The 27817-nt window shown below is 43.2% G+C and overlaps 1 protein-coding gene across 3 annotated transcripts in view; it reads left to right on the forward strand.

Annotated features, from left to right (window-relative positions):
• The window catches only part of BORCS5 (BLOC-1 related complex subunit 5), a 66905-nt gene extending 40573 nt beyond the window's left edge, over positions 1-26332 (forward strand). For all 3 annotated transcript variants that reach the window (XM_036457871.2, XM_036457870.2, XM_045587758.1), the window contains one exon: positions 25651-26332. In XM_036457871.2, coding sequence (XP_036313764.1) covers positions 25651-25881 — 231 coding nt within the window. In that variant the 3' untranslated portion in view covers positions 25882-26332. The remainder of the gene's footprint in view (positions 1-25650) is intronic.
• Positions 26333-27817: the final 1485 nt, after the last annotated feature.

Below are 27817 nucleotides of genomic sequence, written 5' to 3' on the forward strand. Positions count from 1 at the left end.
CTGACTTATTTAAAATAGGGGTTAGCTCTTCTTAGAATGTCTAAAGTCCTGCCATACTAATTTGCTCTAACTAACATTATATCTTCAAAATCACTTTTGCTTGTTCCTTTATGTAATTTATATTTTATTTTTAAATAGGGTATCAGTTCTTTGAGAGCAGGAGTCTTGACATCTCCCTAAAAATTATATTTTTCACTGTGTTAACACATGAAAAGCTCAGTAATTCTTATTGAATGGAAGCAATTTGACCCACAAGGTTTTGTAAGGAAAGAAACAAGATAACTAAAGAGCACGGTAGGAAGCTGAGTAATCATTAATAACAGTAAGCAGGTACTTCTTTTAAGCACTGAAAAGTATCACTTACCAGGCCATTGCATGGCACAGCTCTGGGTGCACGAAGGTATAAATAAATACATTTTTCAAAGTTTTCACTCAAGAAGGGGTTTATATTCCTGACACCTTAAAATATGTCATATAAAGAAAAGAAAAGATCTATCTATCTTGGAGAAACCATTTATGTGAATGACACCCCCTGTTTAACAAAATAGTTCTGGTCATTGACTCAGGCCAGAGAAGAAGATTGACATGCGGTAACACATAAGTAGAAAAGGTTGTGAATCACAGCAAATTATTTGTTGGAAATGAACATAGTACATCCTTGAAATGACAAAGTAATCATAGTTATATTGGTAGATTTGAATTTGCCACAACTTCCAGCATATCAGCACCTATCTTTCATAAAATGTATACATATATGGAAGTCTTTTACTTGGTAGACTTTCAAATTGGCTGGTATTGATGTGGCCTTTCAAATAGTATCAATTATTTTATTACATTATGATCTATCTACATAGCTTCTACTCCCAAACAGGATTACATTAGAATCACTTGGGTTTTTGTTTGTTTTAGTGAGTTTTCTTGTCCCCCTAATAGTCTAGTTTGTGGTTTGTGAATCATTATTTTAATAATTTTACCAAGTGATTCTGCAGCCATTCTCCATTACTTGGGATTTGGAATTCACTGATCTACAGGACTATTTTCCAAAATAAGTTCTATAGCACTAATTCATGTAAGGAAAATCAAACTTTTTGCATATTCCATCACTACCTTGGACAGTCACAATGCATATTTTCTTGTTAAAAGTTCTTAGGAATCTTACAATAAACCAGCACTGTTCAAACTTTTTTTTAAAATATATATTTTACTGATTTTTTACAGAGAGGAAAAGAGAGGGATAGAGAGTTAGAAACATTGATGAGAGAGAATTGTGCCTCTTGCACACCTCCTACTGAAGGTGTGCCCGCAACCAAGGTACATGCCCTTGACCGGAATCTAACCCCGGACCTTTCAGTCCACAGGCCAACGCTCTATCCACTGAGCCAAACCGGCTTCAGCACTGTTCAGACTTTTTGATCTCAGGACCCTTATATTAGGTAAAATCTATTAACATCTTATAGAAATAGCATTTTTAAAGAAACTTCTTTGGGAAATGCCCTTGTAGACATAAGAAAGACTTTACCATTTTTTACTATTGTGTTAGAAATTAACTGTGACATTAACTTTCAGAGAGACAACTTTAGAAAAATACAACTTTTAATGCTTCTTGTTTTCTTTTTGAAAGATTCTCTAATCCATATCTGTCATTCTGTAGTTTAGGAAAGTGTAGTAAGAAAGATTGACAGCTCGTTTTTAAAGAGCTGGTAAAGTAGTTTGTAGCTGGTAGTATAACACAGAGCTTCTCATTATACATTTTCAAGACTCAGAGCAGTGTTTCTTGGCCCTGAATATGTGTCAGAATCACCTGGGAATTTTTCCTCCAGTATAGATGACGGAAAGTTTTACACACACCCTGAAGTAGATAAATACTGTGAACTGTCATGTACTCAGCGCCCACCTACTGCAGGCATGAACATGTCAACACTCCTGGTCCATCCATACCCTACCCACTTCCTGTCACCTTCTCAACTGGTCTATTTTGCAGTAAATCTCAAGCATATAATTTCATTCATAAATATTTAAGTATGTATCTTTAAAAGTAAAGAACTCTTTTTTAAAAACTTTTTAATCTGAATCAATTTTAGACTTAGAGAAAAGTCACAACAGTAGTTCAGAGAGTTCCTGTATACCCCTCACACAGCTTCCTCTAAAGTGAGCATCTTACAGAATCCTAAATACAATGATCAAAACCAGGAAATTAACACTGTTACAATACTATTAACTAAACAAAGATCTTATTTTAATTTCACCAGTTTTCCCACTAGTGAAGAACTTTTAAAAAACACAGTCACAACGCTATTATCATACCTAATATATTTAAGAACAATACCTTCATTCAGTATAGTTGAGCTGCTTTTAAAGAAAATACTGATGTATAAGTCTCACTCTAAACCAATTAGATTAAAATATTTGAATGGTGGTGGGTGGGGAAGGGAGGAAGCTGAGTGTACTGGTATTTATGAAAGTGCTATAGAGGCCTTGACCTACTAGCTCAGTTGGTTAGAGCATCATCCTGATACTCCAAAGTTGTGGGTTCAATCCTCAGTCAGGGCACATATAAGATGTAACCAATGAATGCATAAATCAATGGAATAACAAATTGATGTGTTCTCTCTCTCTCTCTCTCTCTCTCTCTCTCTCTCTCTCTCTCTCTCTCCCCTCTCTCTCTCAAAAAAAATCCATAAATAATTTAAATTTTATATATATATATATATATATATATATATATATATATATTTATTTATTTATTGATTTTTCACAGAGAGGAAGAGAGAGGGATAGAGAGTTAGAAACATCGATGAGAGAGAATCATCAATCAGCTGCCTCTTGCACATCCCCTACTGGGGATGTGCCCGCAACCAAGGTACATGACCTTAACCAGAATCGAACCCGGGACCTTTCAGTCCGCAGGCCAATGCTCTATCCACTGAGCCAAACCGGTCCCGGCAATAAATAATTTTTTGAAAACACACCTGGCTGGTGTGCCTCAGTTGGTTGGGCATCATCTCATGCACCAGTAGGGGGCATGCAGGATGCAGCTCACCGATGTTTCTCTCTCATCAATGTTTTTATCTCCCTTTCCCATCCTGTCTCTCTAAAATAAATAAAAACATATTTTTAAAAAACTAAAATAAATAAATAGAAAGTAGAATCCGTAACCAATGTTGAGAACTAGTGTTCTGGAGCATTCATTTAAAAAATTAAGCTGAGCTAACTCTGTTTGAGGAACTATGGGGTTTACTTTGAGTCATCAGTAGTTACCTAGGATTGTTGGAAAACCCGGAACAGTACTCACAGTGCTGTGCAGTACCTCCATAGTTCTCCTAGAGCCGTGTTCGGCAAACTGCGACTCGCGAGCCACATGCGGGCCTTTGGCCCCTTGAGTGTGGCTCTTCCACAAAATACCATGGCCTGGGTGAGTCTATTTTAAAGAAATGGCGGTTGTGGTTTGTGAATTATTTTAATAAGTTTATCAAGTGATTCTGCAGCCATTCTCCATTACCTGGGATTTGGAAATCACTCATCTACAGGACTACTTTCCAAAATAAGTTTAAGTTTAAAATATTTGTCTCTCAAAAGAAATTTCAGTCGTTGTACTGTTGATATTTGGCTCTGTTGACTAATGACTTTGCTGAGCACTGTCCTAGAGCAGAGGAGGTGGGCACTGTTTCAGAGTTCTCATTGATGATGTGTTGCCCCTGTTAGAAAGTGCTAGCAAACTCCTGAAACACACATCCATCTGTGCTCAGTTCAAACCTAAGGGTTGAAATTAGTCATTTCCAAATGAATAAAGTTGAGGATGTAGTTTTGATCAAATACCAGCTTTCTGATATTATTCCAGATGTTTCCTGGAAATTTGGTTGCCAGAGTGAGGAAGTAACCTAACGCTACGTGTGTGGTAAAGTAAGGGAACTTCATAAGCATGGAGTGTGTGTATTAGTGGAAGTGTGGAGCCCCCAGTACCCAGAAGCCCATAAAGTTACAGGGGTTGTGATCACTTAAGTTTGGGTCAAAGGCAAACATGACTATGTCCTAGTCTGATTTAGGTAAGAGAAAATCAAGGAGTTAGCTAAGTTTTCCTGTTGCTAAATTTGGATGACGCTCTTGAATGACAAATATTTTATAAATGAGAGAGAAGTGGAAGATAGAGATGCTCTTTCTTCACAATCAGGGAGTCTTGTAATGTACACTGACCACTAGTTTTCTTAATGGCTGCAGGGTGGCCCCTCAGCCAGCCAGCTCACCCTGCTGTGCAGCTATTGCAGACCTACTCAGTGTGAGGTCCTTTAGGGGTTACAGAGAAGTGTGACCTAGTCCCTGCTCACTGAGAGCCATCTAGGTGAGGGAACAGGAATATGAAAGATAAGGCGCTGTCGATGGAGAGTACTCAGTTACAGTTTATGATTCAAGTTCTCTAAGAGTTAAGATTAGGCAGTCCACGAACAGGTGAGGTTCAAGCTGGGTCTTAAAGGAAAACCAGGATTTGGGAAATGAATGGAGAGAAAGAGCAGAGCATTGCTGGCTGTGAAACAGCTTGACAGTCTCAGAAAAAAATTAACTTCGGGGCTTCATGGGGCAGCAAAGAAACTAAACCTGGTTTAAGAAAGCTTCACTACATGACGAACCACAGAATGTTGGAGCCGGTGGAACTTTGAGACCTTCTGGGCCAGTGCCATCATTACTTACATGCGGAAATTCAAGCCTGCTAGAGAAAGTAAGCAGTTTAACCAGGGTCACAGAGTGAGACAGTGGCCAAAATTATGGAATTAAAAGTGGATTAAGATTAAAGGATTTTTTTGTGTTATTTTTATTATTTTTTTGTAGGTGGTATACTTGAACATGTTTACAGATTAAGGGGGAAGAGACAGAAGAGATAAAAGATGAAAGATAAAAAGGGGAGTCCTACAGCAAGATCCCCGAGAGGATTTAGAGCCATGGGTTTTTTATTTTGAGAGAAAAGGAAGGAAATAAGTAGGCTTATAAAAAGAGGATGCCTGGTACAGATCAGTCACACCTGAGGAGCCTGTGTATTCTCTCTGAAGAAGACAGGAGGTCAGTGGTTGGGAGTGACCACTGGGGAGTAGTATAGCTGTGAGCCCTGGGAGTCACCGAGGGCTCAGCTGAGGGGAAAACCTCTACCTTGTATCCCTTTTTATTTTTTAAGGATTATTTTCTTGTTTTGGCCACATAAATCTTTTTTTTTTTAAGTATATTTTATTGATTTTTTTACAGAGAGGAAGGAAGAGGGATAGAGAGTTAGAAACATTGATGAGAGAGAAACATCCATGAGCTGCCTTCTTGTGTGGCTTAGTACATGCCCTTGACCGGAATTGAACCTAGGACCCTTCAGTCCGCAGGCCGATGCTCTATCCACTGAGCCAAACCAGTTAGGCTACCTTGTATCCTTGGGTGATTCCCGTAGTGGTTCTGAGTGCACACTCCAGAGCCTCATTGCCCAGGTAGGTTCAAGCCCTGGCACTGCCTCTAACTCGCTCTGTGACCTTAGCCAAGTTGCTTAATCCTTCTGAGCCTCAGTTCCCTTACCTGTTATATGGGGATAAGAATAGTATCCACGTCAGTAAGGCTTCTGTGAGAGTTAAACAAGTTTTCCTATGTTAATACCTACGACCATGTCTGCCATATAATGAACACTGGAGTATTAGCTCTTATTATTTGTTTTAAATATAAGTAAATGACTTGAAGAGAAAAAGCCTAACCTTATGGCCATGAATTGGCCCATATGAAGTTTCTTGATACAGCAGCCTAAATAGTGGCTCATTTTAAAGAATATATCCTCAATAACCAAGTGTGATAAAGAACTAACTATTAGCTCATTCTGGTTTCCTTGAAATCCTGCATGATTCCTTTCATGTCATCTATATGCAATTTTTGCAATTTTGCTTTGTGAGTAGCAAACTGGAGCCTAGGGAACACGGGCCACAAGAAATGTGAGATTGGATGACCACACATGATTAGTTCTTGGTTTCTAGGCTATGGATTTATCACTTATCACTTAGGTGATTTTTCTGTAAGAGCCCATCATTTCTACTTAAGGATTCGAGTTGACAGGCAGACACTTTCAGTTCTAGGTCACATCTGTCACTAAAATGTGGGTTCAATGGAAGGTAGAGAAGCATGTGTCCTCCTGATGTGGGTGCTTTCCCCCAGGGCCAGGGAAAGCGGAGGGAAGGCTGGTGGCAAGTCTACAGCCCCAGGAAGACACGGTTGAGAGAGTTGGAGCAGTTCTTGTCACTGACCTAGATCGCAGTTCCGTCTCAGTCTCACTCTAGTAGCTATCAATGTGTAAATAAATTAGAATGCCTTTCAAGAAAGATAAATCCTCTAGGGCTATTTTGTTACAGTTATTATGTGCTGGCCTAGGAGCCTTGAAACTAAATTCATGATATGATTCTGATAGTCTCTGTTTATCATTCTTATGTGTGTTGATAAGCAGGCTATTTTAGCATAAACTAATATGAAGCATTGAAGAGGAGGTTCAAATGAACAGGTAAGAGTTGCATTCCTTAGAAAGTCATATGATCACATACGATTATAAAGAGACCCTAAAGTTTCTCTAATCTAGTTCTTTCATTACGCAAATAAAGATAACCAAGGCCCTTGGAGTTTATTTGGGACTTGCCTAAGGTTGTTCTCTTAGGTAATGATTAAGATGATATTAGTTGAGTCTCTGACTCCAGTGCTCTTTTCTGCTTTACCATACTACTTATGTCTACTTCTTTGGGATCTTTCACTCCATTTTCAGTTATTGCTTTTCATGTAGTAAACATTCAACTGGTGTTTGAAGGCGTGGGCTACCCTTCCAGGAGTCAGTACACAGAGCTAGGCAGGGTTTCTTTCTGTTGACAATACAGTAATATTTAAGAACTAGCTGGAGCCATCTTCCAAGTGTCTAATCTGACTCTCGGTACCATGCCTCCTCCCGTAAGACCGGGGGAGAGATTGATCAAGGTTAAGCCATTGATCACAGTGTTGCAGAGAATCAGTGCCTGGACTGGTATTTGCATTCATTCTGACCTCCTCCAGGTAAAAGCCCGGTTTTGTGAACCATTGGTTAGGTGAGGCTGTTACTATTATACCATGTTTCCCCGAAAATAAAACATCCTCCAAAAATAAGACCTACTTACAGGTTTCCTTCTGAGTGAAATATAAGGCATCCCTCCCAAAATAAGCCCCCTCCCCCAGGCTCTGTCTCAGAATGAAAATTAATTTACCGTAAACTGGTCGCTAGGGCCGCCCCAACTGGCGTCTAGCAACCAGTGATGTTACTCGGAGTCCTGACGTCACTGCTGTGTGGAGGTGGGGCAGGAGAGAGGAGGAGACTTTCTCAGATGCCTGTAGAAGAACCGGAGGATTAGAGCCAAAGGGATGCGGCAAAGGTGGTGAGTGCTGGTCTGTCTCTAGTGTCAGTACCTGATGCTCGCGGCCGCCCTCATAATGACTGAAAGTTCTCAGTCAGTGGCAGACCCTGCTCCAGCCCATTTCCAGGCCCCAACAAGCCCAGTGACAGTCCCCAGGCAGGCCCCAGGGGGTAAATGTCTGATAAAGGAGTAGGGGGGATGTCTGGTGAAGGTGTTCAGTGGCACAGGGGTGGGGGGAGGGAGATCACTTAAAATGACACAGGAGGATCAGAGGGGGCAATCAAAATGACACAGGAGGATCAAAAGGGGTTACTAAAATGGTAATCCCCCCTCTGATTCTTCTGTGCCATTTTGATTCCCTCCTCTGATCCCCCCAGTGTCATTTTAAGTGATCCCCCTCCCCCTACCTTGATACCCCAATTCCTTTTTTTTTTATCCCTAGAAATGAGCGCAAAAAGAAAAAGCTTCTCCGTGGAGTACAAGAAAGGAATTGTGGAAGACTCTTGGGGCCAAAATCTTACTGCTTTCTGCAAAGAGAAGATGTTGAGTATCCGATTGGTCTGAAAATGGCGAGCAGAGTATGGTAACCTCATTGAACAAGTGGACAAGGGAAATGCTAAAAAGCGCAAGTGTGGATCAGGTCGGCAACCATTATTTTCCGAGCTGGAAGACCTGATCTGTGAATGGGTTGTTGACAGGAGAGCAAAGGCTTTTGTTGTGAATAGGGCTCAGATTCAAGAATTTGCCCTTGCAATGGCACCACAGTTTGACATAGCCCCTGAAGACTTCAAAGCATCACAACACTGGATAATTTCCTGCAGCGAAGTGAACTGTCTTTAAGAAGATCTACAGCATTGTTTAGGTTGGAAGATACTCAAGTTATTAAGCGAGCACTTGCATTCAAGTCCTTTATTGATGATGCTGACTTCTCTAAATACAATCTTTCCTACATGATTGCTATGGATGAAACTGCAGTGTTTATGAGCCAATCATCTCAAACAACAATTGAACAGCGGGGTGCCTCCTTAGTGTACATTCCCTCCACTGCTTACAAAAGTGCCCATGTTTCCTGTATTTTGGCAATTCGTCTGGATGGCACTAAAATCCCACCTTTAATCATTTCTAAGGGCAAGAAGGAAAAGATTGAACGTGTTTTGGGCGTTTTTATTCTTGAAATTGAAAAAGCCTGGGCCACACAAGCAATTATAAGGAAGTGGATCGATTTAATGCTGCCGCTTGTTATGCGAGGGAGCCAAAGAAGTCTGCTAGTCTGGGATGAGCCAGCACTCACCATGCTAAAGACATGAAGACATTTCTTCACGAAAGAAAAGTAGATCAGATAATGATTCCCGCAGGAATGATGACCTATCTCCAGATTCTTGATATTGCAATAAACAAGCCATTCAAAGACAATTTGCGCATGGAAATTAATGACTAAAATAGAATGGAGAGAAATCAGTGTGGAAACTTTGTGAATCCTAAACTGCACGAAGTTGTGACTTGGGTGAAGAATTCATGGGAGAAAATCACTGACAGCTGCATTGCAAATGCACTGCAAGCAGGCTACCTTGACAAGAAGTACTCATTTAAAAACAATGCTATTGCTAAACATGAGAGATTTGGTCCACTGATTCTGAAAGAAATGGAGTCACAAGAAATTCACCAGGAAATTCAGAAATTGGATTGTTATGATGATGTACCAGAAGATGATGACATAATTGTCATTGAATAAATGAGTAAATTCTTGATACTGTAGGATTCACAGTTTGTCTGGTTTGTGTTGACAACTACTGTACTACCGTACCGTATACAGGTAATAAATTTCCTTTATTTTCATTTAATATTAAATGTGTACCGTATTCTTCTTCATGGAAAAATAAGACATCCCCTGAAAATAAGACCTAGAGCATCTTTGGGAGCAAAAATTAATATAAGACACTGTCTTATTTTCGGGGAAACAGGGTATTTACTTATTTACTTATTTATTCTCACACAAGGATGTATTTTTCTTGATTTATAGAGAGAGTGGAGGGAGAGAAACATTGATGTGAGAGAGATACATTGATTGCCTCTTGTACGCACCTGGATGGGGGATCGAACCTGAGACCTTTCCGTATACAGGACAGTGGTCCAAACAACTGAGCCACACCAGCCGAGGTGAAACTCTGCCTATCACCTTAAACTGTGAATCTCCTTTAAATGACAACATTGTTAGATTTCTGTTGCTGCTTTTAAGCATATTCTGGCATTGGTTGCTGCATGTTTAACCTCAGATTATAAAATGGATTGGAAGTGTTTAATTAAAACTATAAATTTTGATAAGAGCATTGAGATGTTAGGCTTCTTTTTGCTAAAATACAGAGGGCCAGCCCTGATCGGTTTGGCTCAGTGGATAGAGCGTCGGCTTGTGGTCTGAAGGGTCCCAGGTTCCATTCTGATCAAGGGCATGTACCTTGGTTGCAGGCATATCCCCAGTGGGTGGTGTGCAAGAGGCAGCTGGTCGATGTTTCTCTCTTATCAATGTTTCTAACTCTCTATCCCTCTCTCTTCCTCTCTGTAAAAAATCAATAAAATATATATTAAAAGATAAATAAAATAAAATATAGAGGGCCAGGCATTTCAAGACAGTTTTGGGTTCCTTTTCTATCTTACAAGTGACTTTGGTGTGAAATTCAGGTTGAGACCTTACAATGTAATTATAGTGCGCCCTCCCCTCCCCCCTTGTCCTTTGGGCAACCTTTCTTCTCGGTCAGAAACACAACTGGTGCCTTGGGTGGCAGGAAGCAGCGGTGGGGATTGGGCTGCTTCTGGCTGTAAGTCTGCTGCACACTACTTCCTTCCTCCTGCCCCACACTTCCTCACAGCAGCACTGCCTCTCCCAAAGGCAGGGATCCTGGAGGAGGGCCCAGCCCGGCTTATTACTCGCCTTCTGGAAATGTAGGCTTGTTTTTTTTGGCGAGGCATGAGCAAAGCCTAGCTGTTTGACTGCTCTGAGATTTAACTCCATTCAGACTCTGGATACTGACACATGGGTATGTGTGAACAGCAGCTCCATTTCCCCCAAGGTCACCTGCCCTAGACGGCACATGCCCCTAGACGGCTGGCGCTGCCAGCTCTCCTAGTACTGGCCGCAGGCGCCAGGAACGAGAGCCCCTGGTCCTCTCCCACCCCAGCTCGTTTTCAGTCTCCCACAGCGGGCAGTGTTAGAAGCTCCACGTAGCTGCCTCTCTGGTGAGGAATAGCAGAGTAACTGGTATCCGTAAGCCAGCTAGTAAGCAATATTCAGGGCACATGGGTTATAGAATCAGAAGTAGGGCTGGGAAGAGATATTCCTTGACCTGTATCTCTTTCAGGGAAGAAAAACAAGGAATTTTTTTCAATTCTGAGCATTGCTGCAGTGCTGAGAACAATGCCTGGCACACAGGAACATTTAATAAATGATTGTTAAGTTAACAATTTAATATATCCTACAATCATTTCAATATAAACTTTCTTTTATTAGAAAAAGTAAAGGTTGTGAGTGTTGTATTAGGTGGGGTAGGCTATACTGCATCTGTAATTAGACTCAGAGATGTGTAATGGCTCAAATACAACACAAGTTTATTTCTTGCTCACATTGAAGGTGGGTGGTTCTGGTTACTAGGTGACTCTCTTCCTTTGAATTCAGGATTCCAGGATGCTCCCATCTGTGGATCTGCCCTACCCTAAGACCACATTGCTCATAGCATTCAGTTGTTGGGAGGGGCAAGAGAGTGGGGCCAAACCTGTAAGTGGTGTATATCACTTTGGCTAAACTCAATCCCATGGCTAACTACAAAGAAGGCTGGGAAATGTAGTCTATATGTGTGCCTAGGGTTATACCAAATTTTGAGCTACATTTTGAGCATCTGTGTTATCCCTGAAATTAATTCCTAAAATGCATCTACAGCCCAACTTTAAGATTAAGAATAGCTGGTGCAAGGTTCCATGATAAATTTAACTTATTTTAAGTCCTCCCATCAATGAAAACCAAATACTATTAAGAAACCCTTGCTGTAAACAGTTTGGTACAGTAGATTGAGCATCAGCTTGCACCAAGAGTCCCGGGTTTGATTCTGGTCAAGAACATGTATCTTGGTTGCAGACTCAATCCCGGCCCTAGTTGTAGACACATAGATGTTTCTTTCTGTCTCTCCCCCTCCTTCCACTCTCGTAAAAAAATAAAAAATAAAAATAAATAAATATCCTTGGGTGAGGATTAACAAATAAAACAAAACAAAACAAAAAAAGAAGCCCTTAAACTTTTAACATTAAGTGAAAAAATTACGACACACCATTATCATTAAGACGAGGCCTTTCAAAACCTTGTATGCATGTGCTGTTATTTGTCTGTTTCATTTATGAACCCATTCAGCTCTGTGCCAACCTCTGTTCTAGGTGTGAGGATGTGTTACTGAACAAAATAGGATTCTTTCCTCATAGGCCTTCCATTCACTGGGGAATGGGCAATAAACAAGGTAAAAAAGTAAAATATATAGTATGTCAGATAAGTCCCAAGGATAAAACTGTAAAACAAGAAAGGGTTTTGAAATTTCAATGAGGTGCAGATTTTAGGTAGAGTGGGCCTGGAAGGCCTTAGTAGAAAGAAAGGAACTTTTAATATATAGAGCAAGCCCGGAGACCCTTTCTCAACACTCTGTCTCTCCCTAAAATTTATCAAATTTTTGGACCAATGACAGTCACAGTACCCAAGATTCTATGCATGATTTACAATCTGGTTACTCTCATAGTTATCTGGATATTTTGGACTAGAGTCCTACTTGCTATCTCTGTTGTCAGTTGGGAAGACACTTGTAGATTGATACTCTTTTAAAAAGATACCTGTAATTCTTTCAGGTTCCAAGGATTTCCAAAGGATTTCTCTCTAGGATGTGTTCCTAGAACTTGAGGCGACAGTTAACTTTTTCCTGCCCATATGGACAGGCTGTACTTTAATTATAAGACCTCAGATGTACTCCATAGTTCTCATTCTAGACGTGAGTAGAGAGCTTATTACTTGTTTAGGTTATAGCAAACCATTACTAGAAATTGCTTATGCAGAAAGTTAGGTGTCACCAATGTGAAATCCAGAGCAAATGGAATAATGAGTGTGCATGTACTACTCTGCAGGGCTAGGGGCCATGTGAATGAAAGGATTATTTTAGGGAGTAATTTGTTTCAAATGTACAATAGTAAGATCAAGGAGGAGGTGATGTTGATCTATAGAAATATTTGTGGCATAATTTCAGCATAGATTCAGCAGTGCTTTTTTCTCTATCCTAAGGTACCTCAGCCATTCACTTCTTTTTTTAAAAATTTATTTTATTTTATTGATTTTGTACAGAGAGGAAGGGAGAGAGATAGAGAGCTAGAAACATCGATGAGAGAGAGTCATCAATCAGCTGCCTCTTGCACCCCGCCCCCCGCCACTGGGGGATATGCCCGCAACCAAGGTACATGCCCTTGACTGGAATCGAACCCGGGTCCCTTCAGTCCCCAAGCCGACGCTCTATCCATTGAGCCAAACCAGTTTCGGCTCAGCCATTCACTTCTTCACCCATGCTGAGACCAGTCACTCACTTGCCTTTCCATCTATCTATCTATATATATATAAAGAGCCAGGGTCCATAATGTCCAAAATAGCCAAAGGTTTGACCGAATGCCGGAAGTCAGTCCTACAGTCAGTGCAGGCGCCTCAGTAATCCAGTGCTGACTGCTGAGGGGGCTGTGATCGGGCCTGGACAGAGGCGGGGAGAGAGAAGCAGGGTCTGATCGCAGACCCTGTGGCAGTCAGTGCTGGGTTGGCGTGGTGGAAGTCAGTCCTGCAGTCAGTGAACATAGGATCAATTGATCTCTTTGAGAGGAGTTGAGAATATAAAGTACAGTGTAGAGCAATTACTTATATTATTTCACATAAAACTCTTTTCAATTAAGATATTTTTCTTTATTTAAAATGTATATTTATTGTTGAAATTATTACAGATGTCCCTTTGTTTTAGTATTCCTCCCCCCCCCCCCCCCCCCCATTGATCTACACATTGCACCCGCCCCTTCCAGGCCTTTGCTAGACTATTGTCTGTGTCCATGGGCTATTCCTATCTAATACATAAAAATCTAGAAAGATTTAGAGGAAATAAAATAAAAGATATGCCAGGTAAATATTGAACAGAAGAGCTGAAGTTGCTGCATGAATACTGGATACAGGCTTAAAGCCAAAACACAACTCATGAGATAAAGTTAGTCATTGTAACTTAACAAAAGGTTCCTTTCACTAAAGAGATAAGATGGTTCCCAATACTTACACACATAATAGGACCGTGTGGAGGTTCAGAATGAGCTTCACCAACATGTGTCTCAGTGGTGTACGGATTTTTGAGCTAAGGACAATTTTAGCTTCAGGCTCAAGTGAAAATTCTGCCCCTCCCTTTAACTACCAAAAAAAAAAAAAAAATTAAATCAGAGGCCTTGCCCTTAATAAGACATTATCCTATAAAGGCTAATATGCAAATCAACCAAACAGCAGAACCACTGGTCGCTATGACACGCACTGACCACCTGGGGGCAGATGCTCAATGCAGGAGCTGTCACCTGGTGGTCAATGTGCTCCCACAGAGGGAGCGCCGCTCAGCCAGAAGCCAGGCTCATGGTAGTTAGCGCAGCAGTGGTGGTGGGAGCCTCTCCTGCTTCCATGACAGCGCTCAGGATGTCCGACTGATGGCTCCCGGACTGCGAGAGGGTGCATTCTGGGCTGAAGGACACTTCTAAGTGCACGAATTTAGTGTGTGTGTGTGTAATATATATATACGTATATATAAACCTAAGCTACCCTTACAACTGGCTTACCGAACGACCGGTCGACTTGTTGCTGTGACGTGCTCTGACCACTAGGGGGACAGATGCTTAACACTGGAGCTGCCCCCTAGTGGTCAATGCACTTCCACAGCTAACCTCCCATAGCCAGCCAACCTTCTGCAGTCTATTCCCTCCCTTCCTCTCCCCACTCCCCTCCCCTCCAGCTGGCCAGGCCCAGGAACCTCACCCATGCAGGAATTTGTGCACTGGGCCTGTAGTTTTGTAATAATCAGAGTTGTAGTCTCCCAGATCCACTAAAGTTCAACTGCTCCTTGCTCTCCATTCCTGTCCATGCCTTCTCCTATGCTGCCAGCTGCTAGAATCTGCTCTTCGTCTCTGCCTGATGAATCCTATACTCCCATCAGGATAGCCAGCAGCCTATCCATGAATAATTCCTGGTTCCCATTGGTTTCAGAAGGCATCCCCTGGGCTTGGCCATGTAGCTGCTGGTTAGAGCATCGTTCCTATGCACCAAGGGTTCAAGCCGTGGTCAGAGCACATGCAAGAGGCAGCCAATGAATGCAAAAATAAGTGAAATGACAAATCAGTCTCTCTCTCTCTTTCCATTCCTCTTTCTCTAAACTAAATAAATTAGAAAAAGGGCTGAAACCGGTTTGGCTCAGTGGTAGAGTGTGGGTCTGTGGACTGAAAGGTCCCGGTTCGATTCCGGTCAAGGGCATGTAGTACATTGGTTGCGGGCACATTCCCAGTAGGGGGTGTGCAAGAGGCAGCTGGTCGATGTTTCTCTCTCATCGACGTTTCTAGCTCTCTATCCCTCTCTCTTCCTCTCTGTGAAAAATCAATAAAATATATTAAAAAATAAATAAACTAGGAAAAGAAAATTTTAAAGAAGTCTCCTGCCTCATTTCTCCCCCAGGGCTCAGGAGATGTCTGTTTGCTGGTTGAGTTTGTGTAGCGATGATGAGCCTCAGCTCTCTGTGTGGGAAGGAAGGGAGCCTCTGGACCTAGAGGTCAGGCTCTCCCGTGCCAAGGTAGGTTGTCATCCAACACAGGGTTCAGGAACACGTGCTCTGTGTCACGTGGGATACATGATACCAACATGGCATCTTAGTGTCATTGTTATTGTCATCACCATCATCTCCTCCTCACAGTCAGTGCCACCTGTTAGTTCTTTAGGCATAAGTTAGAGGAGTTCAGCTATAAAATATTCATCACACCAAGGCCTGTTCTCTCTGGGTCAGAAAAGGGATTGTGTTCATAGATAGTTGGGGTTCCTAAGTAAGGGAACTGTAGAGCACATGATTAGTCCAGTTTTACGCTGTTTAATCAACTATTGAATGTGTCGCTGAGGTCATACAGACTGACTTTTGTTTCCCTTTGATCCTGGCATTGGGAAGGGGAGTCTAGGTCACTGATGTTGCTCCCAGGTTTTCTTCTTCATCCACCCACTGCATCTGCCAGCGTGGCTTCTGCACACATCTCCTACGGAAGCAGAAGTGATAGTAGTAATAATGCAGCCATCTTTTTTTACATGTTTCCCATGTGCCAGGTCTGGAGTGGACATGTTACGTACATTATCACCTGTGTATGACAGATAAAGAAGCCAAGGTTCAGAGACCCAAAAGAGCAACCATTCAAAGTGACACTGTTGTTAAGTAGCAGAGCTGGGACTCAACCCAGACCTAAAGCCCACATTTGAGATTCCAAATGCTTTTTTTTTCTTTTTTCTTTCTCTTCCATTCTTCATGCAAGGGCTTTTACTGCCAGTTTCTCTCCATGTTTGTACCTAATGCTAACTTTCCCAGACCTAATATCCCTTTATCATATTTCCTTCCTGGTTTCACAGTATATGTTTATATTTCAAAAGTGAACCTTATAGAATACAACCCCACTTTAAAAAATAACCCCGATGACCCCAGATTTACAACACCTTTAGAATGCCAGCTCTCCCTACGCTGAGGCCACCTTTTCCACACTCCCCATCGCTCACTTCCTTGTGAAAGGATCTCTGAGGACTATGCTAGTCATGGAGGTGGACGGAGAGCCCAGTCGGGGAGCCGGGGAGCGGACCTGCACCAAGAGGCATCATACCTCCCCAGTCCCACACTGGAAGGAAGGCAGAGAAAGGGGTCTTTAATTAGAAAGCAGAACGGGAACTTGTCAAGGAGGCAGAGATCTGAGGTGTCGGAGTGCCCTGGACCAATGCCTTCGCAGAGTCCGGGGAAAGCGCTCCCAAGTGGGAGGGAGGAGTGGGATTTCTGCCCTCCAGCCGGCCCTGATCTTTTTCTTTTCCTGATGTTCTGCCTTTCAGTGTCCCTCCCTAGCACTCCTTTTTTTTTTGGGGGGGGGGGGGGGGGTGGCGCTCGAGAGAGAGGGAATCTGCCTGACTAATATATTTAGCTTTGGGAAACTGCTTGAAAGTTTTGAAATTTCTTTCCCACCTCCTTGCCTAGACATAACTGCCAAGGGTAAGAAGGCATAAGGGGAAGTTGGGCAGGCCGTAAAATAATAATTGGAACAAAGTGATGCAATTCAAATTCCTGAGGTCCTGGTATCTCTCGGTTCTCTTAAAGACCCAAATAAAATGTGTTCCTTTGCTGAGACAGATACATTGTTTGAACAAAGGAAACAGGGTCACTTCAAAATGTCCACTATGTGGTAACCCATACTATTCAACCCGCCTCGTAATTAATGAAAACACTGGCGACAGTCTGCCCATTGTTTGCTGTTGAGCAACAGGAAATGGCAAGCTCACAAGGAGCTGGAGAAGGCTTATGTCATTCCAGGGGAAGCAGAACCCGCACGGTTTTGACCGATAGCTTCCTGGTTGCAGATCTGGGTCCACCTGAGCAGGTTCTGTTCCTAATGGACATGCAGATGTTTTGTTTTGACCTTACCATTTGATTTTGACATGAATCTGTTGTAGAATCTGACATGAATTTGTTTTCCTTATGTTCAGAAATGGTGTATTAAAAAACATTGTTTTAGATCACAGTTTTCACACACAGTTATAATTCATCCGACAGGACAGAACTAGCTACAGGAAAGGAAATGTCACTGGCCAACTCAGTGCACAGGACAGTGGACAGGAATGTCGTGTGGTGGCCCCGGGCTCAGGAGATGTGGAGTCCTGCCCTGGCACTGGCAGCACCAGCTCTGTAGAATTAGGCAAATAATGTCTTCACCACTTCGGAGTTAGTCTGGTAAAGTGAGAGCGGTGGGATCAAATGCTCTCTCAGGACCCTTGCCGCTCTAAAGTTCTATGTTCAAAGCCCCCTTCATGAAATCAAGAATCATGAAATGCTTGGACAAGTAAAATGTCCGAGTACAAAGTGTACAAACAGACTTTGCCAGTGAAAATGTCGTTCACGTTGATCTGCTAATAGATAGTTTATCCCTTTATTCCTCTCACAGGTTTTGGTTTTATAATTTGTCTGGTAATTTGTTTTTGTTATTAAGAAGTTAAATATTGGTGGTTAGATTAGAAGCAAAAGTCTTTTACTACACTTGAAAACTAAAAGTGGTCAAATCCATCCATTTAAGATTTCAGAAACGTATCAAACACATTGCTCAACATGGTATGTATTTCAGGGAAATGAATTGACATTTGAATTCATGAGCTCTGTAGAAAAGATAGGCAAAGATTCGGTGAAGAGGCCTGGGTTTAAATATATATTAGAGGCCCAGTGTATGAATTCATGCATGGGTGGGGTCCGGCCAGCCTGGCCAGGGAGAGGGGACATGGGCAGTTGGCCGGCCTGCCTGCTGGTCGAACTACTGGTTGAGAGGACAATTTGCATATTAGTCTTTTATTATATAGGATATATACTGAGTGGCCAGATTATTATGCATTCAGAGATCATAATAATCTGGCCACTCGGTGTAGTACATATTACAATGACTACATTTAATAGATAATTAATAGTAGTTGTAACTACTATATATTATTTTATTACAGTAATTATAAAATAACTAGGGAATTACTGATTGATATAGACTGTGTTCTGCCTACTCAGTCACCTTTTGTTGTTGTTTTTTTGTTTGTTTTTTTAATATATTTTATTGATTTTTTACAGAGAGAAAGTGAGAGGGATAGACAGTTAGAAACATCGATCAGCTGCTTCTTGCACACCCCCCCACTGGGGATGTGCCCGCAACCAAGGTACATGCCCTCGACTGGAATCGAACCTGGAACCTTTAAGTCCGCAGGCTGACGCTCTATCCACTGAGCCAAACTAGTTTCGGCAACCCAGTCATCTTAATGTTATGTACTTAGATCACTAAAGACACAGTCCCAGGAGTATGGATTTCAGTTTTTGTTTTTGAGACCATGTAGACTGAGGTTTTCCAGAGAAGCTTCTCTTCTTGTGTGCTTTATCCACCAAAGGTGTGATATAAAAATAAATAGCAAGAGTTTACTCTTGTAAGCTGTCATTGCAAACTGTTGTCTTCAGAAACAAGGTAGCTTCAACATGTACAGTGTGGGGTAATTGGTGACAATTGGCCTGTGATGCAATTAATGAAAACACCTGCCCATTGTGTCAGAGAGGGGCATCCCAGAGGACATTAAGGGCATGTTACCTCAGTTAAGGGCGCGTACCTTAGTTGTGGTTTGATACCCGGCCCTAGCCTGATCCAAGTGCCTGCAGGAGGCAGTCTTCCTCTCTCCCTCTCTCTCTCTCTGTCTCGCTCCCTCTCTCTCTCTCTCCTTCTCTCCCTCTCTCTCTCTCTCTCTCCTCACTGGCCATGGTGGAGTCAGTATACATATAGGCAAAAAAGGTTTCAGGAGGTGGCTGAGATCTGGATTTGGAAGTACCTCTCACCCTTTTATAGCGTACAGTTCATGGTTCTTGGTATAGTCACATAGTTGTACAACCAACACCACGTCTAATTCCAGAACACTTTCATCACCCCAAAAAGAAACCCCACAAATTAGTAATCACACCCTATGTCCCGTTCTCCTATCCCATAATAATCACTAATCTGCTTCCTACATCTATGGATTGCCTAGTCTAGTCATTTCATATAAACGGAATCATATGTGGCCTTTTGTGTCGGGCCTCTTTCACTAAGCATGTTGTTATCAAAGCTCATCCATGTTGCAGCATTGCATTTGTTGCAGATGTTGTCGGTTGCCTTCCTTATTTTATACAATAAAAGGCTAATAGGCAAATTGTCCCTTTGGGCGGGAGTTTGACCGACCTGGAGTTAGACGTGCGCTGACCACGAGGGGCGGTGCAGAACGTGGCAGGCACCAGTGATGCCGCCCTGGGAGTGGGCAACAATGGAGGTGCTGCCAGCCCCAATGAGCCCTAATGAGAGCAGGACCACAGCAGGATGGTGGAGCAGGTGAGTGGACGGTGCCAGACCAAGGCGGGTGTGAAGGGAGGCCCCAGCGGCAGTCCCCAGGGACTCTATCCATGCACGAATTTTATGCACTAGGCCTCTAGTTATCTATAATAATAAAAATGTAATATGCTAATTAGACCAGACAATTCAAGAGCTGGGAGGGCCGAGGCAGCTGCCACAGTTGCCTTGGGCGGAGGTAAGCTACTGTGGTTGTGAGGGCCGAGCCCCTTGCATGAATTTCGTGCATTGGGCTTCTAGTGGTTGAATAATATTCCATTGTATGAAAATAGACCGCATTTTGTTTATCCATTCATCACTTGATGAATATTTTTCTTTGAATGTGGTCATATAATCTGAGAATTTCTTAGTTTCATTTTAGCATTATAAAAAACAAATCTCTTAAGCAGATTTATCCATTCCATGGAATTTGTTATTAGCACTCTTCTATTTTTTAGATTGCTTTTGTATAAATCCTCTCCTTTATAATCTTCATAACACTACTGTGAGATGGGAAGGGTGGATGACAGATGGTATTATTACCACTTTAAAAAGTAGAAGCTGAAACTCAGTTTGTGATTTGTTGTACAACTAGTAGAATTTAAATTCAAGCTTTATTTTTCTTACTTTATTTTTTTTGTTGACACTATTGCAGATGTCCCATTTCCACCCCCACCCCCCTTTGCCCACCTCCACCCAGCCCACCCCCCTTCCCTCTGGCCAACACCACAGTGTTATTTGTGTCTATGGGTTGTGCCTACATGTTCTTTGACTAATTCCTTCACCTTGTTTCATCTAGCCCCTACCTCCCTCACAGCTGTCAGTCTGTTTTACGTATCCTTTGTTTCTATTAGCCTTCTATCTTTTTATGATCATGAATTATTAGCCAGGTCAAGGATTTAGGTGGGGGTGAACCTGCATTTCTAAAAATCAGTAATATGCCTATCTCCAAATAGGCATTTGAGGCATGGCCAAGCCAGTGCAGATTGTTACTGGCGCCAGAATTGCTTATTTAGATAGCTACGGAATAAAACAGGATGGATTGTTATTTTTCTTTTTAGCCCTTTATCGGGGGGGGGGGGGGGGAAATCTTACAATAAAAGAACAGAATTGTATGTCACTGTGTATTTGTTACATTTTGGAACACAGGGGCCGCCCGTGCAAGGGAGGAATGGAGCTGGGACCAGATTCAGAATGTGAGAAGGGGGACAGAGAGCCCCTGGATGGCTGGCCTTGGCTCACCACGGCCTCCTCCCCCCCAGGAGCTCATGCTCTTAAATTGAATTTAGGAGTAGAATGAACACAGAGAAAGTGAACTATCTTTTGAGATCAAATAAAAGCTGACCCTGAAGCTTAAGTTAACTGAGCGACATCATATTGAAAACTGGACATTGCTTTTAAAGGATATAAAGGTGTGTGATTTTTTTTTTAACATAGTCTCCTTAAATTCTTAAGCAGTCTTTTTTGTTTTTAATATTTCTTGTAAACGTAAGTAATTTAGGGATAGGAAACACATCAATCTACTGATTATATAGACTTGAATTTTGTTAACTGTGGAACACAGTTTACCTGTTTGTTTTTCTTTTGACCCATAAGAAAGTTATTAAACTTATTTTTGGCCATCTTATACAATATCTATATGAGGCTCTCTTATTGTTGATCCATGCATCTTTTCTAACTTACTAGTAAAGCTATAGGACCTTGTGAAATGTGTCACTACTTTGAAGAGATGACCTTTAGTTTGAAAAGGAAATCTCATTAAGCATGTAGACATCTTCCATAGGATGGCCCACCTGTCCCAAACCAGCATCAAAGCTTACTTTATCGGGAAATTTTATGTAACAAAGAATTTTAAGCTGGAGAAGGTACAAAAGCTCTTCTGTCTGCTTTCAAAATGTGTTTTGTTTTTTTAATACACATGCACGTTCACATAAATATTTATATTTTTCATGTTGGGAAACACCAAACATTGGTAATAGTTACCCATTGTCATGGCTGAACATAAAACAAAAGGAAGGCCAGTAGTGATTTCAGTTATTATGTAGTGTGAAGTGTTTCTGTGTTTCTGTCAGGAAACTCTGGGCTGAGTAATTGGACTCTGTTGTAAGATTTTTCAGCAGCAGAAATTCAGAACACAAATAAAACTTGTCAGCAAAAACGCACAATGGTGAACTGTCATCTGAGTGACTGTGAAAGCCTTGAAGCTGGTGTAATAGAGATGAGTCATAACAACAGAGATACAGTGTGTCTATTTGGATGCCTCAAAACCGTCAGTCTTTTTCCTGCCCTTATTTATTAAATTTCTTACCTCTGGTACCATGCTGAATAGAAGTGATGGGAGTGAACATCCTTGTTCCTGATCTTAGGGGGGAAAGTGTCTCTCACACTAACTGTAGCTTTCCCATAGATGCCCGTTATCAGTTGAGGACTGTTGTTCTTCTGTTTCTAGTTTGCTGACCTTTTTTATATTTGAATTTGTTGAATGCTTTTTTTTTTTTTTTTGCATCTATTGAAGTGATTATATGATTTTTAATCTTTGTTCTGTTGAAATGGCAGATTACTTTGATTGCCAGATGCTGCAAAAGTATGCATCCTTGAGTTAAGCCTCACTTGGTTAGGATGCATTATCCTTTCGTATGTTGCTGGATTTGATTTGCTGATATTTTGGATCCATATCCAGCAGTGGACTGACCAGGTGGGCAAATAGGCTGCCCCATCCATGTAGGAAACAAATTTGAGCACTTTCTGCAGAGAACTAATGTTTTGGTAAAGCCCACAGATATACCTACCTCATTTTTCACCTGTCCTTTGAAATGTACTGCCAAAAAAAAAAAAAAAAAAAAAAGAAAGGATGAATATGTAGGACAAGGTTTGAAGTATGAGTTTGAGAGTAAATATTCGGTTCCTTGAGGACAAGAACTTTACCTCATTCATTTTTATCAGTTAAAGATTAAACTCAGCTGCTGTTACAGAGACCCAAAATTACAGTGGCTTATCTAGAATTGAAGTTTATGCTTCTCTCCCATGCCTGGTACTACTCTCAGCCACAAACCTCCTCATGGACCCAGACTCTCTAGCTTTCTGCTCTGCCAACCCAGTGATTTGACCTTAGTTATTCTTGTGGTCTAAGGGGGCTGCATCCACATTCCGACAACAGCAGAGAGAGGAAGGGATGAAGAGGAGAAGGAGGAGAGCACAGAGAGTGCCAGCTAACAGCTGCACAGGCAACTTCCACATATATGTCCACTGACTAGAACTTAATCACAGCAAAGCAAGGACTTTAAGGCAGGGGTTGTGGAGACTAAACAGGCATACTCTGTATTGGAAAATCTTTTTCATTTTCTTTTTCTTTTATTACATTTAAATGATGTTTCTGGAAGTTCCTGAAACAAACTTTTTGCAACATTTCTCTTCCTGGGCCTGAGTTTCCTGGAATAGTAAAGTTATGTTAACAAAGACAGTGGAAACAAAACGTCATATTACTGTACACAGTAAGCTGTGTGGGTGTGAACAGTTTTGGTTCTCAGTATCTACACCCATATGACCTTGCATGTTCACCTACAGTACTCAACACATGTCTGTTTATGCTTCTAAAATCTTTGTTCCAAAAGTAAAAATAGGAAAGGTGAGTAACAAAAGTTCCAGATTGTCACAATGGTAAGATCCAGGATTGCATTAGATAGTGACTTCACTGCCTGACGTCAGGTCAGCTGTGCTAGAATAAGTCTGTACTGGGGTCATCGACCGTACAAAGATAGGGACAGGGATGAGGGATCAGGAACAGGGTTGCCTCAAGAGAGAAAAGGACATGAGAAATGGGTATCACCAATTTTACTATACTTTTCTAGGTATTAAACTCTTAACTTTGCACCAAATTGAGACTTTCCCATAGCGATCAGAAAGAATAGGAAAGGATTTAAAAGGCAATGGCTTTTTCCCATCATGTACTTTGACGTTGTTCAATACTAGGCCATGTACCAACTGAAATTTCACGTGCCAACCACAATCTCATGTACACCCGTGGGACATTCTCTTGGGAAATACGTGTAAAAGGAAGATGCTGGACGGAGGAGATCTGAGTTTCAGGCTTGATTCTGTCGTTCTGAGACCTTGGAGGTCACTCAACCTTAAGTTGTTTTTTACTTCCGTGGACTGTTAGGCAGTTGGTTCCGGAAAGCCAAACTGTAAGCATGTATGAATAGCATGCTTGAATGATGTGTTCTCACCTAAGCATGAAATATGACATGGCTCTGAGCTAAAGCTGTGGTTACATTAAACATAGGACCTAGCTGGGTGCGCAGATGTGTAGGGATGTCTATCCTATTGAGCAAACACCTTGCTAAAATGGTTGTGAAAACTCTCTGATCAAGTAAATGTCGGGGAATGGGCTGATTGCCAAGGGCCTTAGACGTGATAAACTCCTCATGTGCCTGTCTCCTCTGTTGATTGGGAGTTGGGGGATGGGATGCCCCTGTCAAGTGAAATGCGATAACCTGAGAGGGTCCTGGGTTCTGAGCAGGCTGTCCTGTGACCCACTGGTTCTTATGAGGATTCCAACTGGCTCCCCCATCTTCCGGCCGCTCAGAGGTGGAGTGGGTCTAGGTACTGGACTAGATCGCGGCGGCGGAAAGGCCTGGCGGTGACTGTCAGGAGCGCAGTAACTTACCGGTTCCTGCCTCCAGAGTGCTGAGTGGCTGAACGGGGTCGCACAGAACCCTCTGAGAGTATAAACTGTCTCCACGTTATTTGGAGTTTCCCACTCAGATGGTTTTTATCTGTTTTCTCCTTGTACCCCCTCCCACTAGCTGTCTTTTTGTCTCCTAGGCCCGTGGTCGGCAAACTCATTAGTCAACAGAGCCAAATATCAACAGTTCAACGATTGAAATTTCTTTTGAGAGCCGAAAACCAACTTCTGCGCATGGGCCACGGAGCTTCAGTCACACTGTACGTGCGCACCCACACGTGGTATTTTGTGGAAGAGCCACACTCAAGGGGCCAAAGAGCCGCATGTGGCTCGAGAGCGGTTTGCCGACCACTGCCCTAGGCATTGCAGAACGAAGGAGGAACCAACCCAGAAATCAAGCACTGAGTTCTGACCCCATCCCTCCGTCCACAGACAGTGTGAAAACAGAACTGGTTCTTTTTTGTTGGGGTTAGCTTTGGTCTCTCCTATGTCAGTTAGCTAGTTCGTTAGTTTTGTTTTGGTCACTCCATTTGCAGAGGCTCTGTGATAGCTTGATGGAATGCCAGCACTTGGCACGATTGTGGTTGGAGGGGGCTTGCTCCTGGGATAGATGAGAAGGGCAGCCGTAGCACTTGAACTCTGGGATAGCTATGTGCACTTTTGACAATGTTTCTTCACTGGTCGGGGGAGGAAACTGGGAGGGAGAGGATGTGGGGTCTATTCACAGGAGGGGGTACAGGCACCGGACATGCTAGAGGTTCCCTCCCCCTGCTTTATCCGCATGGCAGGTTCCAAAGAACATCACGAGGGGAAGAAAAGAGGTCACAGAAGGGAGCCCGGAGCATCAAGTTTGTTTAACTGGGGGAGAGGATATGAGGCCACGGACTTGAGCCGTGGTTGGCATTTTGGTCCTGGAGGGAAAGCCACCAGGGAAGAGAGGGGGGATGAAGAGGGGGGTTCACAGCACCGGGTCCTGTGCTGCTCGTGTTTGCAGGTGTTAATCGCATCCTCACAGCAACCTGCAGCTCCTCAGTTTGTTCTGCTGCTTGCAGATGGAGACCTTGAGATAGAAAGCGTAATTATTATCAACCCACGCGGCAGAGCCAGCTTCAGACCCTGGTCTGTCTGATTTCTGAGGCCAGGATTCTTTCATGTAGACGGATCGAGATAGAAATCCCAGGGTCTCAGCAAGGTACAAAATGGCTCATGTTCCCAACACACAGAGCCGAGACAGCCATCTCTTAGTCTCCCTCTAATGATGGCTCTGGGGTTTTTCAATCCCCGCGTTTGCTTCCCCTAAAGCTCGCCGGCTCCCACCTGATCCGAGGGACTCTGTGCCTCCTGCCGAGCGCGGAGCGCGGACTGCCGGGCTTGACCTAGATTCATGCACTTCACTTCCTTTCCTTTCTACAGATGGACCTTTCGGTAGAAACTCTCTTTAGCTTCATGCAAGAGCGCCAGAAAAGGTATGCCAAGTACGCGGAGCAGATCCAGAAAGTCAACGAGATGTCCGCCATCCTCCGCCGCATCCAGATGGGCATCGACCAGACGGTGCCCCTGATGGAGAGGCTCAACAGCATGCTGCCGGAGGGCGAGCGGCTGGAGCCCTTCAGCATGAAGCCGGACCGGGAGCTCCGGCTGTAGCGGCTTCGCCCTCCCGCCAGGCGGCTGTTCCCTGGCCTCAGAGCCCGGCGCCACCGCACCCCGAGGACCCTGGGAACCAGCGTGGGGTGATGGGGCCGGCTCGGAGCTGGTGGGAGGGGCTGTGAGGCAGCCCGCTGGCCTGGAAACCTCATGTTGTCCTACCTCCCCCTTTCCTGGGTGCAGCTTCCTTTGCAAAATGAACCAAACTAATTCTCAGTGATGCCTGATGTCGGGACGGTTTTTTTTAGGAATTCTTTCCAGAACTCTGCACTGGGAGTTATTTTATTTTGTTTAGCTTTTTTTAAATTGAGAGTGTATATTATTTAATCTAGGTGTGGAGCGAAGGGGAGGGGTGTGTATGCTAAGGAGCTCCGTGTCCTTGATGCCTCCATGAAATGTTGTCAAGGCTCTGGGTTATGGGTTGTAAACATAAAGAACCGATTTAATCCGGGCCTGTGTGTTGTTACTGTTCCTGCCCCATTTCCACCCACGGGCTTTTCCCTGGGCCCCCTTCCTGCTCCGGGGAAACACCAGTGCTGGTGTGTGCCAGGCTACGGTGTGTAGTCACCGGAAACTGGCGACTCCCCTTCTACACCCTCACCAGGCTCATCTCCCACTGCCCATGGGGTTCCGGCACACAGCTCAGTTTCTCTGTCACACCGACACTGCAGAGCGCCCGCTTGTGTAACAAGGTGCTAGCCAGCATGTCTCACCAGCCTGGCGGACTGGTGGCGATGCTGGCTTTGACGGGACACCCAGCAGCACTCACTCAGCAGGCGTTTGTGGCGCCTTCGAATGTGTCAGACCCTGTGCCTGGGGAATGGAAATGGCCACAGAATGCTGCTGATAGCTGTGCGAGTTTAGGAAATGAAGCAATTTGAGTAACCAGAGCCACTTCATGCAGTTCTTTGCCCGTCATAAATGTTCAAATGGAAGAAAAAAGTGAAGAAGCAAAGGAATGGGGTGTGGGAACAGGTCCAGGCGGGGGAACTGAGTCAGAGCTGGGGAGGAAGGGAAGCCCTGGGCTTCCCTACAGGACTCACCGGGCTCCCTTTCCTCCTCCAAACCTGAGGGGCTTCTTCGGGGCCAGAAACAGCCTTCCGTGTGTTGATAAGATGAACGTTGATCTCGCTTATCCCAGTAAGCTTTACCTGCTTCTTGGAGCTTACAATTTTTTAAATCTTGGGTGGTAATGAGGTGCTATCTTGCAAGGTTCTTAGAACCCAGAATGAACTGTAGGAAAGAAACAGCTTGAAACCATATGCAGAGAAAGATCAATGGAGTACAATACAGTTCAAAATGGACAGAATTCAGGACTATATTCTGAAGACACAGAAGAAACATGAGTACTCTAAGCTAAATGGAAAAAAATAAAAACTCAGACATAGGAAAACAACTACAATTTCTAGGTGTTTTCTAAGGACCAAAATAATATCAAGACTGTTCATTTCCTCTGAGCCGGGAAGACAAGTTGGAAACCAGAGCCCAGAGAAGAGGCCAGGGTGGCATCTCATTTCCCAGGCTGACCCAGCTCCCATTTCTGCCTCCCTGGGCCCTGGTAAGGTGGAGGGAGACATCAGCCTGAGGAGATGGACTGGTCTGAGTAAGTATAACAACGTGAAAGAAGGGAGAGCTGCCCATCAATGAAGGGAAGATACCGTAGGTTATTCATTAAGATCCTGACCATCCAAAGGCATTATGATGACAAGCTTTAAAAAAAAAATTATTAATATGGTATCACATAATTGTCCTCATTCCCCCATTGCCATCCCAAACCCCTCCTCACATATCCTCCCCCCTCCCCCACCCCACCCCCTCCCCCACGCCCCCACCCCCGTTGTCCGTGACCACTGATTAGGCTTATATGCATGCATACAAGTCAAGTCCTTTGGTTGCTCTCTCCCTCTTTCCCCCACCCTCCCCTACCTTCCCTCTG

Source organism: Pipistrellus kuhlii, unplaced genomic scaffold (genome assembly GCF_014108245.1).
Source record: "Pipistrellus kuhlii isolate mPipKuh1 unplaced genomic scaffold, mPipKuh1.p scaffold_m20_p_3, whole genome shotgun sequence".
Classification (NCBI taxonomy): domain Eukaryota; kingdom Metazoa; phylum Chordata; class Mammalia; order Chiroptera; family Vespertilionidae; genus Pipistrellus; species Pipistrellus kuhlii.